The sequence below is a fragment of the Delphinus delphis genome, chromosome 2, assembly GCF_949987515.2.
Source record: "Delphinus delphis chromosome 2, mDelDel1.2, whole genome shotgun sequence".
NCBI lineage: Eukaryota > Metazoa > Chordata > Mammalia > Artiodactyla > Delphinidae > Delphinus > Delphinus delphis.
In genome coordinates this window covers 143,316,283-143,334,706 of record NC_082684.1, presented here as the reverse complement: position 1 = coordinate 143,334,706, position 18,424 = coordinate 143,316,283, and the positions used below count along the sequence as shown (strand labels likewise).

At 41.0% G+C, this 18,424-nt stretch overlaps 1 protein-coding gene across 1 annotated transcript in view; it reads right to left on the bottom strand.

Annotated features, from left to right (window-relative positions):
* The window catches only part of MYO1E (myosin IE), a 202,075-nt gene that overhangs the window by 95,659 nt on the left and 87,992 nt on the right, over window positions 1-18,424 (bottom strand). Inside the window, exons 3-4 of the mRNA XM_060005875.1 lie at window positions 11,963-12,052; window positions 8,827-8,921 (exon numbers count right to left, since the gene is read on the bottom strand). Coding sequence (XP_059861858.1) covers window positions 8,827-8,921; window positions 11,963-12,052 — 185 coding nt within the window. The remainder of the gene's footprint in view (window positions 1-8,826; window positions 8,922-11,962; window positions 12,053-18,424) is intronic.

Genomic DNA, 18,424 nt, shown 5'->3' with positions numbered 1-18,424 from the left:
GAAGCACTGTTAACAGAGCAGTGAGCACTCTTAGTGACTAGACTGATGGGCTCTAAATACTATTTCCCATTAAAATGAACCAGGGCTTTTTGATGAAATGGCTGGTTCCAAGGCTTGGCAGAAAAGGTACAAGATGAGCCTGGAACATCTTTTTTTTTAATTTTTTTATCATCTTTATTGCAGTATAATTGCTTTACAGTGGTCTGTTAGTTTCTGCTATATAACAAACAGAGTGAGCTATACATATATACGTATATGTAGAGTGAGTCAGCTATATGTATACATATATCCCCATTCGCCCTCGACTCGTGTCTCCCTCCCACCCCTCTAGGTGGCCACAAAGCACCGATCTGATCGTGCTGTGCTATGCGGCTGCTTCCCACTAGCTATCTATTTTACATTTCATAGTGTATATATGTCCATGCCAATCTCTCACTTCGTCCCAGCCACTCTCTCACTTCGTCCCAGCTTACCCTTCCCCCACCCCATGTCCTCAAGTCCATTCTCTACGTGTGCCTTTATTCCTGTCCTGCCCCTAGGATCTTCAGAATCATTTTATTTTTTTAGACTCCATATATATGTGTTAACATACAGTATTTGTTTTTCCCTTTCTGACTTACTTCACTCTGTATGACAGTCTCTAGGTCCATCCACCTCACTACAAATAACTCAATTTCATTTCTTTTTACGGCTGAGTAATATTCCATTATATACATGTGCCACGTCTTCTTTATCCATTCATCTGTCGATGGGCACTTAAGTTGCTTCCATGTCCTGGCTATTGTAAACAGAGCTGCAATGAACATTGTGCTACGTGATACTTTTTGAATCATGGTTTTCTCAGGGTATATGCCCAGGAGTGGGATTGCTGGGTCATGTGGTAGTTCTACTTTTAGTCTTTTAAGGAACCTCCATACTGTTCTCCATAGTGGCTGTATCAATTACATTCCCCCCAACAGTACAAGAGGGTTCCCTTTTCTCCACACCCTCTCCAGCATTTATTGTTTGTAGATTTTTTGAAGATGTCCATTCTGACTGCTGTGAGGTGATACTTCATTGTAGTTTTGATTTGCATTTCTCTAATGGTTAGTGATGTTGAGCATCCTTTCATGTGTTTGTTGGCAATCTGTATATCTTCTTTGGAGAAACGTCTATTTAGGTCTTCCGCCCATTGTTGGATTGGGTTGTTTGATTCACACTGAGCTGCTTGCACATTTTGGAGATTCACCCTTCGTCACTTGCTTTGTTTGCAAATATTTTCCCCAATTCTGAGAGTTGTCTTTTCGTCTTGCTTATGCTTTCTTTTGCTGTGTAAAGCTTTTAAGTTTCACTAAGTCCCATTTGTTTATTTTTGTTTTTACTTCGATTTCTCTAGGAGTTGGGTCAAAAAAGACCTTGCTTTGATTTATGTCAGAGTGTTCTTCCTATGTTTTCCTCTAAGAGATTTATAGTGTCTGGCCTTACATTTGGGTCTTTAATCCATTTTGAGTTTATTTTTGTGTATGGTGTTAGGGAGTGTTCTAATTTCATTATTTTACATGTAGCTGCCCAGTTTTCCCAGCACCATTTAATTGAAAAGGCTGTCTTTCCTCCACTGTATATTCTTGCCTACTTTATTAAACATAAGGTGACCATACGTGCGTAGATTTATCTCTGGGCTTTCTATCCTGTTCTATTGATCTATATTTCTGTTTTTGTGCCAGTACCATACTGTCTTTTTTTTTTTTTTTTTTTTTTTGCAGTATGTGGGCCTCTCACTTTTGTGGCCTCTCCTGCCGCGGAGCACAGGCCCCAGATGCGCAGGCCCAACGGCCATGGCTCATGGGCCCAGTCGCTCCGCGGCACAAACCCATGTCCCCTGAATCGGCAGGTGGACTCTCAACCACTGGGCCACCAGGAAAGCCCCATACTGTCTTGATTACTGTAGCTTTGTAGTACAGTCTGAACTCAGGGAGCCTGATTCCTCCAGCTCTGTTTTTTTTTTTTCTCAACATTGCTTTGACTATTTGGGTGTCTTTTGTGAAAGATTGTGAAATTTTTTGTTCTAGTTCTGTGAAAAATACCATTGGTGGTTTGATAGGGATTGTATTGAATCTGTAGATTGCTTTGGGTAGTATAGTCATTTTCACAATGTTGATTCTTCCAATCCAAGAACATGGTATATCTCTCCATCTGTCTGTATCGTCTTTAATTTCTTTCATCAGTGTCTTATAGTTTTCTGCATACAGGTCTTTTGTCTCCTTAGGTAGGTTTATTCCTAGGTATTTTATTCTTTTTGTTGCAATGGTAAATGGAAGTGTTTCCTTAATTTCTCTTTCAGATTTTTCATCATTAGTGTATAGGAATGCAAGAAATTGCTGTGCGTTAATTTTGTATCCTGCTACTTTACCAAATTCACTAATTAGCTCTAGCAGTTTTCTGGTAGCATCTTTAGGATTCTCTATGTATAGTATCATGTCATCTGCAAACAGTGACAGCTTTACTTCTTCTTTTCCGATATGGATTCCTTTTATTTCTTTTTCTTCTCTGACTGCTGTAGCTAAAACTTCCAAAACATGTTGAATAAGAGTGGTGAGAGTGGGCAACCTTGTCTTGCTCCTGATCTTTGTGGAAATGTTTTCCGTTTTTCACCATTGAGAATGATGTTTGCTGTGGGTCTGTCACATATGTCCTTTACTATGTTGAGGTAAGTCCCCTCTATGCCTACATTCTGAAGGGTTATCATAAATGGGTGTTGAATTTTGTTGAAAGCTTCTTCTGCATCTATTGAGATGATCAAATGGTTTTTATCCTTCAATTTCTTAATATGGTATATCACATTGATTGATTTGCATATATTGAAGAATTCTTGCATTCCTGGGATAAACCCCACTTGATCACGGTTTGTGATCCTTTTAATGTGCTGTTGGATTCTGTTTGCCAGTATTCTGTTGAGGATTTTTGCATCTATGTTTATCAGTGATATCAGCCTGTAGTTTTCTTTTTGGGGGACATCTTTGTCTGGTTTTGGCATCAGGGTGATGGTGGCCTCATAGAATGAGTTTGGGAGTGTTCCTCCCTCTGCTATATTTTGGAAGAGTTTGAGAAGGGTAGGTGTTAGCCCCTCTCTAAATGTTAGAATTCACCTGTGAAACCATCTGGTCCTGGGCTTTTGTTTGTTGGAAGATTTTTAATCACAGTTTCAATTTCATTACTTGTGATTGGTCTGTTTATAGTTTCTATTTCTTCCTGGTTCAGGCTCGGAAGGTTGTGCTTTTCTAAGAACTTATCCATTTCTTCCAGGTTGTCCATTTTATTGTCATATAGTTGCTTGTAAGTAATCCCTCATGATCCTTTGTATTTCTGTAATGTCAGTTGTTACTTCTCCTTTTTCATTTTTAATTCTATTGAGTCTTCTCCCTTTTTTCCTTGATGAGTCTGGCTAATGGTTTATCAATTTTGTTTATCTTCTCAAAGAACCAGCTTTTAGTTTTATTGATCTTTGCTATTGATTCCTTCATTTCTTTTTCATTTATTTCTGATCTGATCTTTATGATTTCTTTCCTTCTGCTAACTTTGGGGTTCTTTTGCTCTTATTTCTCTAATTGCTTTAGGTGTAAGGTCAGGTTGTTTATTTGAGATGCTTCTTGTTTCTTGAGGTAGGAATTTATTGCTATAAACTTCCCTCTTAGAACTGCTTTTGCTGCATCCCATAGGCTTTGGGTTGTCGTGTTTTCATTGTCATTTATTTCTAGGTATTTTTTGATTTCCTCAGTGATCCCTTGGTTATTTAGTAGTGTATTGTTTAGCTTCCATGTGTATTTTTTACAGTTTTTTCCCCAGTAATTGATATCTAGTCTCATAGCATTGTAGTAGGAAAAGATACTTGACACAATTTCAATTTTCTTAAACTTACGAAGGCTTGATTTGTGACCCAAGATATGATCTATCCTGGTGAATGTTCCATGAGCACCTGAGATGAAAGTGTATTCTGATGTTTTTGGATGGAATGACCTACAAATATTAATGAAGTCCCTCTTGTTTAATGTCATTTAAAGCTTGTGTTTCCCTATTTTTACTTTGGATGATCTGTCCATTGGTGAAAGTGGGGTGTTCAAGTCCCCTACTATGATTGTGTTACTGTCAATTTCCCCTTTTATGGCTGTTAGAATTTGCCTTATGTACTGAGGTGCTCCTATGTTGGGTGCATAAATATTTACAACTGTTATACCTTCTTCTTGGATTGATCCCTTGATCATTATGTAGTATCCTTCCTTGTCTCTTGTAATAGTCTTTATTTAAAAGTCTATTTTATCTGATATGAGAATTGCTACTTCAGCTTTCCTTTGATCTCCATTTGCATGGAATATCTTTTTCCATCCCCTCACTTTCAATCTGTACGTGTCCCTAGGTCTGAAGTGGGTCTCTTGTAGACAGCATATATACGGGTCTTGTTTTTGTATCCATTCAGCCAGTCTATGTCTTTCGGTTGGAGCATTTAATCCATTTACATTTAAGGTAGTTATCAATATGTATGTTCCTATTACCATTTTCTTAACTGTTTTGGGTTTGTTATTGTAGGTCTTTTCCTTCTCTTGTGTTTCCTGCCTAGAGAAGTTCCTTTAGCATTTGTTGTAAAGCTGGTTTAGTGGTGCTGAATTCTCTTAGCTTTTGCTTGTCTGTAAAGGGTTTAATTTTTCCGTCGAATCTGAATGAGATCCTTGCTGGGTAGAGTAATCTTGGTTGGAGGTTTTTCCCTTTCATAACTTTAAATATGTCCTGCCACTCCCTTCTGGCTTGCAGAGTTTCTGCTGAGAAATCAGCTGTTAACCATATGGGGATTCCCTTGTATGTTATTTGTTGCTTCTCCCTTGCTACTTTTAATATTTTTCATTGTATTTAATTTTTGATAGTTTGATTATTATGTGTCTTGGCTTGTTTCTCCTTCGATTTATCCTGTATGGGACTCTCTGCACTTCCTGGACTTGATTGACTATTTCCTTTCCCATATTAGGGAAGTTTCAACTATAATCTCTTCAAAGATTTTCTCAGTCCCTTTTTTTTTTTTTTTTTTTTTTGGCGGTATGCAGGCTTCTCACTGTTGTGGCCTCTCCTGTTGCAGAGCACAGGCTCTGGACACGCAGGCCCGGTGGCCAAGGCTCACAGGTCCAACCGCTCCGCGGCATGTGGGATCTTCCCAGACCGGGGCACGAACCCATGTCCCCTGCATCGGCAGGTGGACTCTCAACCACTGTGCCACCAGGGAAGCCCTCAGTCCCTTTCTTTTACTTGTCTTCTTCTGGGACCCCTATAATTAGAATGTTGGTGCATTTAATGTTGTCCCAGAGGTCTCTGAGACTGTCCTTAATTCTTTTCATTCTTTTTTCTTCTCTGTGGTAGTTATTTCCACTTTTTTATCTTCCAGGTCACTTATCTGTTCTTCTGCCTCAGTTATTCTGCTATTAATTCCTTCTAGAGAATTTTTCATTTTATTTATTGTGTTGTTCATCGTTGTTTGTTTGCTCTTTAGTTCTTCTAGGTCCTTGTTAAATGTTTCTTGTGTTTTCTCCATTCTATTTCCGAGATTTTGGATCATTGTTACTATCATTACTCTGAATTCTTTTTCAGGTACACTGCCTATTTCCTCTTCATTGGTTTGGTCTGGTGGGGTTTTACCTTGCTCCTTTATCTGCTGTGTGTTTCTCTGTCTTCTCATTTTGCTTAACTTACTGTGTTTGGGGTCTCCTTTTCACAGGCTGCAGGTTCGTAGTTCCCTTTGTTTTTGGTGTCTTCTCCCAGTGCGTAATGTTGATTTAGTGGGTTGTGTAGGCTTCCTGGTGGAGGGGACTGGTGTCTGTGTTCTGGTGGATGAGGCTGGATCTTGTCTTTCTGGTGGACAGGACCACAACCGGTGGTGTATTTTGGGGTGTCTGTGAAGTTATTATGATTTTAGGCAGCCTCTCTGCTAATGGGTGGGGTTGTACTCCTGTCTTGCTAGTTGTTTGGCATGGGGTGTCCAGCACTGAAGCTTGCTGGTTGTTGGGTGGAGCTGAGTCTTAGCATTGAGAAGAAGATCTCTGGGAGAGCTCTCGCCAACTGATATTACGAGGGGCCAGGAGGTCTCTGGAGGAGTGATGTCCTAAACTCGGCTCTCCCACCTCAGAGGCTCAGGCCTGACACCCAGCAGGAGCACCAAGACCCTGTTAGCCACACGGCTTTTGGGAAGTCTGAGGTCTTCTGCCAGCGTTCAGTAGGTATTCTATAGGAGTTGTTCCACATGTAGATGTACTTCTGATGTATCTGTGGGGAGGAAGGTGATCTCCACATCTTATTCCTGTGCCATCTTGAAGGTCCTCCTGTTGCTCTACTTTTTATACTGTATTATTCATCTTTTATTTAGTTTTTTGATTTTTGAACAAATTTTGAACTTGATATTTTTAGATAATTTAAAAGGCATTAACATATCTGCATTGCCCATTATTCCTATCACAATCACATACAGGTACCATCTGTACCTATAAATGGAGTTATGTGTTTTTTAGCCTGATTTCCTTATCCCTACTTTATAGGAACATATTTCTTTATAAATCTTGTATATTCCATATATAAGATATGAAAGGGTTTAACAAGGCTTCTTTGTAGATTTATTTCATCAATTCCTTATCTAAAGCTTCATTTATTTACTCTTCTCTGGGCACATTTCCCAATGGCAAACGTCCTTTGAACAACACACTTCATCAATGCCCTGAGACAGCTTTAGCAGGTCCAGTCTCAGTCCTGTAGACGTTTCCGAATCCCAGGGTAATAGTCACTTGCAGTGTTCAGGTAGGGATCCTTGCCACGGCAGCCAGGAAAAGGCCCTGACCTTTGACCCGGCCTCCATTCAGGCTCTCTTACTCCCTCCTGGCTGCCCTGCCCCACTCCTCGGCTGGAGCCTGGAACATCTTAAATAAGGAAACTATCACAGACTACTGGAGTCATGTCAAAGGGACAAAGAAGCCAATACAAAGGGCCTTCACTGGCCAAAGGTAGGACTATTTGAGCCTAAATGAAAACTGCAGTGTTGTTCAACAGGTAAGGTATTTAAAATCTACCAGTGTAGAATGATATTGAAAACAAAAACATTTTACTTTGCTGCTAGGGTATCAACTCATTGCTTGAAAAATTAGTAAATAAAGACAACAAATCAAGCTTTTTAATCTAATGTTCCCGTATAGATTGTATTTTATGGTAAACAAATAAAAATTCCAACTAATAAATTAATGTAGAAGGGATCATAGAATTAGAAAATGATTCTTTTTCAACCATCAAGTAAATGATGATTGTGAAATGAGAATTTATAATGGATTGACCCACTGGAAATCCGAACATCACACAAAGACAGACCAACAGGCATTACGTGCACAGCATCAATAATGGAGCATTTTTTTGCCAAATAATTGAACCTGAACCTGATCAAGCTGTTAGATCTGTCAATTTACAGGAATAGAGAGGACAGTGCAAAGTCACGGTACACAATTAGCTAACACCAGACTACAGAAAATTCTGCAGGACGAACCTTTTTCTTTAACAAATAAATACTAAGAAAACAAAAAGAACAAGAGAGAAGTGTTAACGACAGACTTGAGAGACACACAACCAGGACAAAGTGTGAGCGTTTGGAACCTAAATAAAAATGAATCAACTGTAGAAAAGAATTTATAAGACAGTCATGGAACTGGAACACTGATAATATTAGACGACATTGAAAGAATTATTCTTTTTTTTCAGGTGTGATAAGAATGATATTTTCGAGGTACACGCTAAATTATTGACAAATGAAATGATTTTCTCCCTAGGATTTGCTTTAAATAATCAAGTGGGCCAGGGTGGGAGGACTAGGTGAAACAGGATTGGCCACTATATTATTATATTGTACACTATTAATAGTTGTACAAGCTGGATGACAGATACACAGGTGCTTATTATAATTCTCTTTCTAATTTCGTGTTTGTAAATATCCATAAAACCTTTTTTTTTCATTTTTGAAAAATGAAGGACTAAAAAATTAAGTAACTAAAGAAGATGAACGCAAATATGACAAAATGTCAAAAACTGTCAAGTTCTAAGTGATGGAAATACAGACGCTTACGTTTTCTGTATGTTTGAAAATGTTCGTAATGGTAAACAAAATCGTAAAAGCACTTCAATCCAGCAAAGACTCAGCGCTAGGTCAGGTTACAAGGATTGCGAAGTGTAGTTACAGACACCCAATGCTGGCATTGACCAGTAATGCCCTCAGAAAATTAAAAGCAAATGATAAAAAACCAAAAATGTTCAAACTCGAACTATTGGACTGGCCAAAAAGTTCGTTCAGGATTTTCTGTGTTATGGAAAAACCCAAATGAACTTTCTGACCAAACCAATATTAAACTATTAAGGAAAAAGAAGGACCTAGAGGAAAATACTCCAGCTGACAAAACAGTGACACATGCTTACTATACTTGCAACATAAAGGATCTCCAATTCAGAGTAAAGCCACAATACAATCAAATGGGAGAGGAGGTGTCTTATGATTTTATTTCAAGGCCTGATGACAATCAGAGAAAGATCCAGCTAGAACCATGTGCCCTAAGGCCTTAATACCTTAAGTGACAGGGGTATAAAAAGCAACCTCACAGAAGCTCAAACCTTTTATGAACTGTAGTTATAAAACAAACCAAGGCAAAGCTAACAGGCTGCTAGCTACTCGGATACATTAACCAGTCTCCGGAATGAGCAACTACGGCAAAAGCATTGCTCCGTGACAGAATCCTAAGTACAGCATGGTCTCATGTTCCCTGGACCTAAGAAGGCTCTTTTCCATACCTGATGATGACACACTGGTTCTCTCTGTCAATGATCATGTTTCTGTACATATTATCTGCAAGAGCATAGATATGTGGTGGGTTTTCATACTGTGCCTGGAAAAGAAGAAAAAAAAAAACCAAAAAAACCATGGTCAGTTAGAGCAACACATTACATTTCTTTTCTTGGCCTTGGAAATGAATACACCACTGTATAGTTCCAGCCTTAAAGGTTGCATAATACAAGAATCATAAACTTGCTAAGGTCATGAGGAGGTACACCTAAAGCAATGAAGATGGAATTTGGAAGGACTCTTCTGTAGGCCTATGTATGATTCAGCCTTCAGACATAACCATTGTCTTCAGAGACTCCGATACCACACCCTTCCACCCAGCACACCTCTGTAGACCACATTCCATTTCTAAGTGTTTCTGAAGACATTTGGGCAACAGGTCTTAAGAGGACCTTACTAAAAACCTGGATCTGACTGGTATTAATTCAGAAATTCTAGTTTTTTTTTTTTTCTAAGAGGTAAGTTGAAGATCCTGGGACCCCACAGGAAATTAAGTGAGACTATATGAAAATAAGGAAAAAACTTAAAAACTTTCCATTAGAAGAAGGCAGGAGGTGTGGTTCTTTAAAGAGATAAACAGATTTGACCAGTTTGTCCCATCTCAGTATGGAAAAACAAAAAATCCTACCACACCAAGATAGCGGGTTTGTGCTTTTATCTCATGGGATATCTTAGCTATACATAAATATAAATCCACCAATAAATTCACTGCGTCAGGACGACTGCAGCCCTGCTTCCTTCAGTTTCTTGGCACCACTTCCACCACTTCCTCAAAAATCACTAAAAAGAATAATACTTCATATGGTGGAAAGCTGGAGGAAGAACACGCCTTAAATTTAAGACTATCTACCATAAAAGAGTGAAAAGAAAGCCAAGTCCAGAGGGAGAAGACATTCAGGCTCTGTCTTGCCCTTCTCTGGTTCGCATCTCTAGAGTGGGGATAATAACGTCCATGGTACACATCTCACAAGGTAACTGAGATGAAGGATGGGAAAGTAATTAGAAAACGTAAGTAAAATGCAGCGGTAAAGCAGAATCTACTTAATCCAGCTTTGAGCCTTGTTACACAACGAGTTACTACAGTGTAAGGGGCCTGGCCCAGAAATTGCCACTCACTGCAAGCCCTGGTGGATCAGAGTGGAGCGACAAGGGGTGAGAGACTGCTCGACGCCTGCACAAATGGTAAGCACGGGTGTTTCCAGTGCCCACGGCTCCCCACATGTGAGCGGGGGGCTCAGAAAGGAAACTGCTCATGAGGGTCTAGATTATTCCTGGGACTGATGGACTGAATAATTCTATACAGGGACAAAAATAATGTCATTCCTGCCTTCACCTCACAGTGAGAAGGGATGCGTAGACGGCACTGCAGGATCAGAGTCTTAAATTGTCTTCTTCCAGCCCAGACTGCTCAAATTATTATCTTTAATACCTCTTTGAAAACAGGGAAACAGGAAAAGAAAAGAGGATGAGGCACTTCTCTGGTGGTCCAGTGGTTAAGACTCCCAGCTTCCACTGCAGTGGGCACGGGTTCAATCCCTGGTTGGGGAACTAAGATCCTTCATGCTGTGCTGCGTGGCCAGGAAAAAAAAAAAAAAAAAAAGGATGGAAAATAGAAGGAAATGGAGTAGAGAGAAAGCTGTGAGCAGTGGAGGAAAAGGAGTGGGCAAGCCATTGCCCAATAAGGCTTCAAAGTCACTTAGCTAGTTATACTTGACCTCTGCACGTCACTTTTTAGTTTTCAAATTGGTTTCCCATCTATGGACTCATGGTACTTCTCAGCTACTCATGAGAATTATAGGGTAAGCATTTCCTCTACCTGATCTTCCCTTACGCTTGAAAGAAAGTCACTGAGACCTGACTTCAACTCCCAGCTTCAACACTCAATATATTCAAGTACTTTACCTCTCTGAGCACCAGTTTCCTCATCTGTGAAATGGGGATGAAGAGTAATCCGTAGTCAGCATACAGGGCTGATTTATTATGGTTGCAAGTGTAACACAGTACCTGGCACTAAGTAAATACCAATTTTACAACACTAGCAGTTAAAAATAAATATATATTAAAAACTCCTAGGGCATATCTTTAAAGAGAACTCTTCAAAAAGATGAATGGTCTGAAAGGGACTCACGTAGCAAGGCTTCACAGAGAAATGGGAAGAAACAACACGAATACACAGCACTTCCACCCACCCCGCTTTGGCTGTCATTGAGGACGCCAAGCCGGCTCCGTGCCTGCTGCCCCGGGGCCCTGCTGATCAGGGCGCCAGGGCAGGGCCCAGCCTCTACTGACAGTGTTTCCCTTGTGCTGGGCTTCCATAAAGGCAGCATTATCAAAGGTCTTTCGCGTGGCAGCCTCCTTCGGCTCCAGCTACCAGCACCATTCATCTGGCAACAACGGGGTGGGCTCTTGCTCTGGGTAAATTGCCTTCCACTTCAACTGATGAATTTGTGTGGGCTCCCTTTTGTTTGTTTTCCAGGGGTCAGGATTAATGAACGCTCTTGTGCTTCTGCTGGAAAGGAAAGAGGGAAGGAAAAAGATGCAGAGATGGGGAGGCCTGGGGAAGTGATGAGCCCTGGGATGAAATATATTAATTAGGATTATGGATTCTATTTTGATCACACAACTGAAATGGCTATGGAGCTCGGTCTGAATAGAGATCAGGGTCACATTAATAAATGAAGTAATAAAAGATTCATTTTTCATGTTCCACTCATAGCCACAGCTTAAGTGATTTGCAGAGAAAAGTTCCCGTTGTCCTATTTATTTTTTTTTTACCGAGTAGTGTTTTTTTTTAGTCCTTAGAATTTTGTGACATATGTGGAAGGAGGAAGATGCCTGAAGCTGTAAGTCTTACATCCTGTTTAACTAATTTTGTATATAATGTTCCAATAATAATACTCCTATGCTTTTTTGAGCTGTACTCTGAAGAGCAGCACATTATTAAAAATCAAACAATGTCACCTACTTGCGTTTCCCCAATAAATAATTCATAATAAGAAAATGCAAATGTATTGCAAACTTCAATTGCCCATGCATCATAAAAGCCCCCAAACACTACAGTAATTTAAGTGGCATGTAACTTACCGCTCCTTGGTACATTTCAATTTCCTTTTCCCCAAAATATGGCATCTGCTTGAAAGGGTTGACTGAGATTAATACAGATCCTATATATGTCTGAGTTTAAATCCAGTTAAGGTCTATCATTAATCTTCATAGCTACACATTTTTTGAATTAAGCAACCAGATGTTATCAAGAATTCATAATGATTGTCCCAAGGAAAAGCTCACGTTTGTCTTCTAAAAGATTACAAATAAAGACAAAAGCAATTACCAACTAGCTCAGGTTTTGTTCTCCAGGAAGAGTAATTAACTTAATTACCGAAGTGTTACTAAAAGAAATCGTTATTTTAAGTGAATTGAAGCACATTCTTTCAAGACTGATGACATGCACAGCTAGGAAAAAACGAAACAAGTGACCAAGGAGTAAAAAGAGCAAATATTTTTTCCTTGGAAATTTCATGTCTCTTAGGTACACTAAAAACATAGTCATTTACCTGTTTAACAAGTAGAGGGATATAAGATGAACTGAACAGTCCTGCTCTTTTTTTTTTTTTTTTTAATTTATTTTTGGCTGCGTTGGGTCTTTGTTGCTACACACGGGCTTTCTCTAGTTGCGGCGAATGGGGGCTACTCTTCGTTGCAGTGCGTGGGCTTATTGCGGTGGCTTCTCTTGCTGCAGAGCATGGGCTCTAGGCACGCGGGCTTCAGTAGTTGTGGCACGTGGGCTCAGTAGCTGTGGCTCGCGGGCTCTAGAGCGCAGGCTCAGTAGTTGTGGTGCACGGGCTTCACTGCTCCGGGGCATGTGGGATCTTCCCGGACCAGGGAGTGAACCCATGTCTGCTGCATTGGCAGGCGGATTCTCAACCACTGCGCCACCAGGGAAGCCCCAGTCCTGCTCTTTCGAATCTCTGGAGAACTGAGTTGTTTCCATAAGTGGTATTCAGAGCAGAAAATTACAAACCCACATAGATCAGGTTTAGGGAAGAAGGTTTTATTTCTGTGTGGGAAATCCCAGAAGGCCCCGCAGAAGACAATGTGTTACATATGCCCCCAAAATGAAGTGTTATCATAACATACAAAATATTTCCATTTATCATTCAACAATCAACTAGTTTGAACTGGATGTCTACAACATGCCAGGCATTGTTACAGATGCAGAGATACAGCAGTGAACAAAATGGACAGAAGAGATAAAACTCCCTGCCTAGAGCCCGTGCTCCGCAACAAGAGAAGCCACCGCAATGAGAAGCACGTGCACTGCAACAAAGGGTGGCCCCCACTCGCCGCAACTAGAGAAAACCCATGCGCAGCAATGAAGACCCAATGCAGTGCAAAATAAATAAATTTAAAAAAAAAAGAAAGAATGTAAAGCTATGAGATTTCCTCCTCCAAGGGTACATTTATATATTCACATATTAGGACCTGAGTGTCAAATAGAGCAGCACAGGGAATCTGGTCAGATTGCCTAGCTCCCCACACCCAGTTCTATTCTACTCTGACCTTGAGTCACATCTCTAAGCGGTGGTTATTGGACGATGGGGTAAATAGGACCTACTTGATAGGCTTGTTATGAGAATTAAATGAAACAGTGTAAAATGCTCAGCACAATGTTTGATATGTAGTAGAGGCAATGTCCTTAATTCATACACTTCAGGATGCTCATTCTGTCACGTTAACATCTCTGGGATGCAGTGCTGGTATTATTATTGAACACAAATGAGCCAAGTGTGGAACGGATCATATAATATTTAAAAATTAATACTTATACATGAAAGTGAGAAGAGGGTATGACTGGGTTGCAATTTTGCTTGCTTTCTCACTGAACAGAAAGATCTTCAGAATTGAAAGGGCTGAACATGAAACAGTAGTAGACAAGATGGGGTCCATTTTCACTGCACATCCAGATACACCCAGCACTGCTCTGGGGTCAGGCCATGGCACTAAGAGAAAATGCAGATGAGACAGTGAATCATAACCGAAAATCACTACAGAGTCACAGACGAAGGGCCAAGAGCAAACGTATTTCCAAGTGCCAACGTCAGAGGAGGCCAACCACACGTCAGTGGGCTATTTTTTTTGAGGTAAAACTTAGAACAGATAAATTTACTGTTAGAATTATTAAGCAGGTCAGAAGTGTTCATAGTGTTACAGCCAAGACTAAGTGTTGATGATAAAAACACTGATCGAACACATACATGTATACATGGCACTAATCTAAGCTCCTAATGACAATCCTGTTACTATTTTTTTCTTTTTTTTTGCGGTACGCGGGCCTCTCACTGTTGTGGCCTCTCCCGTTGCGGAGCACAGGCTCCGGACGCGCAGGCTCAGCGGCCATGGCTCACGGGCCCGGCCGCTCCGCGGCATGTGGGATCTTCCCGGACCGGGGCACGAACCCGTGTCCCCTGCATCGGCAGGCGGACCCTCAACTGCTGTGCCACCAGGGAAGTCCCCTGTTACTATTTTAATCCTATTTTACTAGGAGGAAACTGAGGCATAGAGAAATCTTCAACATTCAAGAAGTACAGCACTGCTACGACTATATTCATTTCAGAAGTAGATGTCTATGCCTACATACATCCCCAAATAGGATCTTTCCATGGAGGATGGTGCTCCTTCCTTAGTTGTAAAGGGGCTGCTGTGAATGTCACCTGTCCTAGATGAACCAATCCCTGCACTCAGAGAATAAAGAGCTGCCAGAGATCCCAAGCCAAAGGAATCACCAACCCAACCTTGTTCCCCAATAAATAAATCTAGATTGGGTTGTGTAAGAGCTCCTATAGGAACCAACATTTAAAAATATTTCTTTATTTATTTTCGGCTGTGTTGGGTCTTCGTTGCTGCACGTGGGTTTTCTCTAGTTGCAGCGAGCAGGGGCTTCTCTTGTTGCAGAGCATGGGCTCTAGGTGCACAGGCTTCAGTAGTTGTGGCTCACGGGCTCTAGAGCACAGGCTCAGTAGTTGTGGCGCACGGGCTTAGTTGCTCCGTGGCATGTGGGATCTTCCTGGACCAGGGCTCGAACCCGTGTCCCCTGCAATAGCAGGTGATTCTTAACCACTCTGCCACCTGGGATGGTCAGGAACCAACATTTTTTTACTGTTAATAGTCTGCTATGTGAAAAGACATCTTGTAAAGTCTTGATTTTCAATAAGTAGTCTACATAAACCCTGGCAAGGAGACATTCAAAGAAAAAAACCTCTTTTGGAATATTCTAGGCCAATCCTGAATCCATGACTCAGATTGGAAGAGGGATCCAGTAAGGCTCTCGCGGGCGGTATTATTTGGGAGGACTCCTGAAAAATAAAGTTTGGTTTGAAATGAATAACGCTGTTCCTATCTAGCTACAAATTTACTTAAATCAGAATGGAGACAAGAGAATTTGATTTGGAAGTTAAAGGAAACAAATATGTTTTTCCCACCTGCTTGGGTCTGCAGAGACCTCAGCTACCTCCCTGACAGCACAGGTCATCTACTGGGTTGGGCCACTTCTCCAGGTAACTCTAATACTCACTCCCGCTCCCTGCTGCATAATTCAGGTGTGCCTTTGGAAACATCTGTTCCGTCATTGTCTCTACCCACACGACCTTTAGCTGGAAAGGTGTGGCCCAAGGTTAATTCTCAAATTGTATGCAGATACACAACGTTATGATTAAAAATTAAAAAAAAACGGAAATAAGATAAATGCCATCTTATTTAACAGCATATGCAAGACAGAAGGCAGCTAATAGATCTTTCATTGATTGTTTCCCAATTACTACTCTGTGGATCCTTGTACTTTCATCAATCTGCAGCAAGAATGACAAAAAGAGAAACAGTGCCCTGAATTTTTTATAAAGCCCAATGTATTCAGTATAAAGGACCATCCTTTATTCTTACACTATTTCCTTTCTACTTTTTGGGTGTTAAAATAGTCTTTCTTTTATGAAATGTGATGGTAGTGCAGCTCCTGTAAAGTTGTTTTTAATGGTCTTATAAGGCAAGGTTAAGAGTTTAATGTTTTTTTTTAAAAAAAAAAAAAATTTAAATAGCCAGTGAATTCCCCCAAACTGCCCACACTGATGTAGTCGACCTGCCCGGACTCATCACTGAGGTGGTGCAGGGAGGTGAGGTGATTTGCGTGAAGTCACATATGTGGAGACGACAGAGCTGGAACTTGAGCCCCTGGCTCCGGACACCAGACTCATGTTCATCTCACTGCAGTGGCTGCCCCCCAACATGAACTGATGGCCAAGGGTCAAACCTCATTCAAATCAATGGCGCTGCCCTGAGCTCCGGTTGCTCTGGCGCAAGTGTCTTAACTCCTAATTCAAGGGCTGAAAATGCCAAGCACACTTGAGCATGTGGTCTTTGAGGAAAAACAAGTTTGGAGAAAGTTGGACCAAATGAGCATGGAGTGCTTTGTACAGGAACTATTTTTGTCGGCCAAGTGGCTATAAATGATATCTCACCAAGCAGAGGGAAAATACTGCAAGGTTTCCCTCCTATATTTTAGAATGTAATTGTAAGAAGTGTGGAAACACTCAAGAAAAATAGATAGTAAATGAAACCTCCCTGGTCTTAGGATAAATAGCTGAAAAAAATGGGGTTTTGTTGGTTAACAGTGTTCGCATTTTCCAAGTAGATTTTTTTTCTAATGTGGAACAAAGAAATGTTCAGTCAGCCTGAATGCATTAACAATTGATTGTTCCAAATGCTGACCTTCAGTACGAAACAATGTGCTGCTATTAGATGTAGAATAGGTAAAATGACCATTTTTATAACTTAACCTAAAGGCGAATCTCTTCTCGTCTTAACTATTAAGCTTAGGAGAGAGAGGGGGAAAAACTCATTCAAAATAATGCTACTCTATCATAACATTCCCTTGGCATTGAACTTATAAAGGAGGCTTCTATCACTTATCAGAGGAAAAGATTCACAGTTAGACCCTTGGTATTATTTCGTAAACATCCAACAGAGCCATCAAGCTTCCTCAAAGCTGAAAGCTGCTCTGTGCTATTGCCGGAAAGCATGCTGATGCCGAGTTTCTCATTTACTGAGTGGGCAGAGGTTTCTACAACACGAAGTCTATTAGTGGTCAACTAACTCATTTCCTTGGAAGAACACACGATTAGTCAGTCATTGATTCAAAGACATTAATTCAAAGGCTGGGAATCAGCCCCCTCTGTGTGAGTCACTTTAAAATTCTGCTGTCTGAATATAAAAAGCGAGTCATCATAGTCAACAAACTTTCAATGAACATCTACTATAATGCACCATGCCAAGAATTATGCAGGAAACTAAGAAATAAACAAGGCAGGATGATGCCACTTTGTGGCTAAAATTAACAAGAAAGCACATGTATGTATAGGTATGTTTATATGTGAGTAAATTGAAAAATATACAACAGGTTAATAGGAACAAACCTTATATGGTGGGATAGCAGGGGATTTTAATGTTCTCCTTTCTAGTTAACTGCATTTTGTAAATCGTGTTAAATGAACACATATTGCTTTAAAGTGCTTTTTAAACTTTGCTTTTTAAAAGGTATAGAAGACATAGTCCCTGTTCTTAGGAGTTTCTAGTGTTTTAGGGGTAAACGCGATCTGTACGGAGAAAAGTGAGTCTGTCTAGGTTGATGATGGGCTGGCTGCTGATAACCACTGACATATTTTTCTTTTCTTACCCAGATGATCAAAAACCATGCCTATAGGGCTTCCCTAGTGGTGCAGTAGTTAAGAATCTGCCTGCCAACGCAGGGGACACGAGTTCAAGCCCTGGGCCGGGAAGATCCCACATACTGTGGAGCAACTAAGCCCGTGCGCCACAACTACTGAGCCTGCGCTCTAGAGCCTGCGAGCCACAGCTACTGAGCCCGTGTGCCACAACTACTGAAGCCCGTGCACCTAGAGCCCGTGCTCCGCAGCAAGAGAAGCCACCGCGATGAGAAGCCCGTACACCGCAACGAAGAGTAGCTCCCGCTCGCTGCAACCAGAGAAAGCCCGCGTGTAGCAACGAAGATTCAACGCAGCCAAAATTAAATAAAATAAAATTTTTTAAAAGAACAAACCATGCCTATGTAAATAATGTAATAAACTGAGTCCACGTTCTAAGAACATTCCAATGAATAATGAGTTCAACTACATCCACCGGAAATGAGTCTTCTATGGGCTTGTCGATAAACCAATCCTCCATTGAAAAGCTTCTATGGGGCTTCCCTGGTGGCGCAGTGGCTAAGAATCCGCCTGCCAATGCAGTGGACACGGGTTTGAGCCCTGGTCCGGGAAATTCCTACATGCCACAGAGCAGCTAAGCCCGTGCACCACAACTAATGAGCCTGTACTCTAGAGCTCTCGAGCCACAACTACTGAGCCTGAGTGCCACAACTACTGAAGCCCGTGCGCCTAGAGCCCGTGCTCCACAACAAGAGAAGCCACCGCTGTGAGAAACCTGCGCACCGCAACGAAGAGTAGCCCCCACTCGCGGCAACTAGAGAAAAGCCTGTGTGCG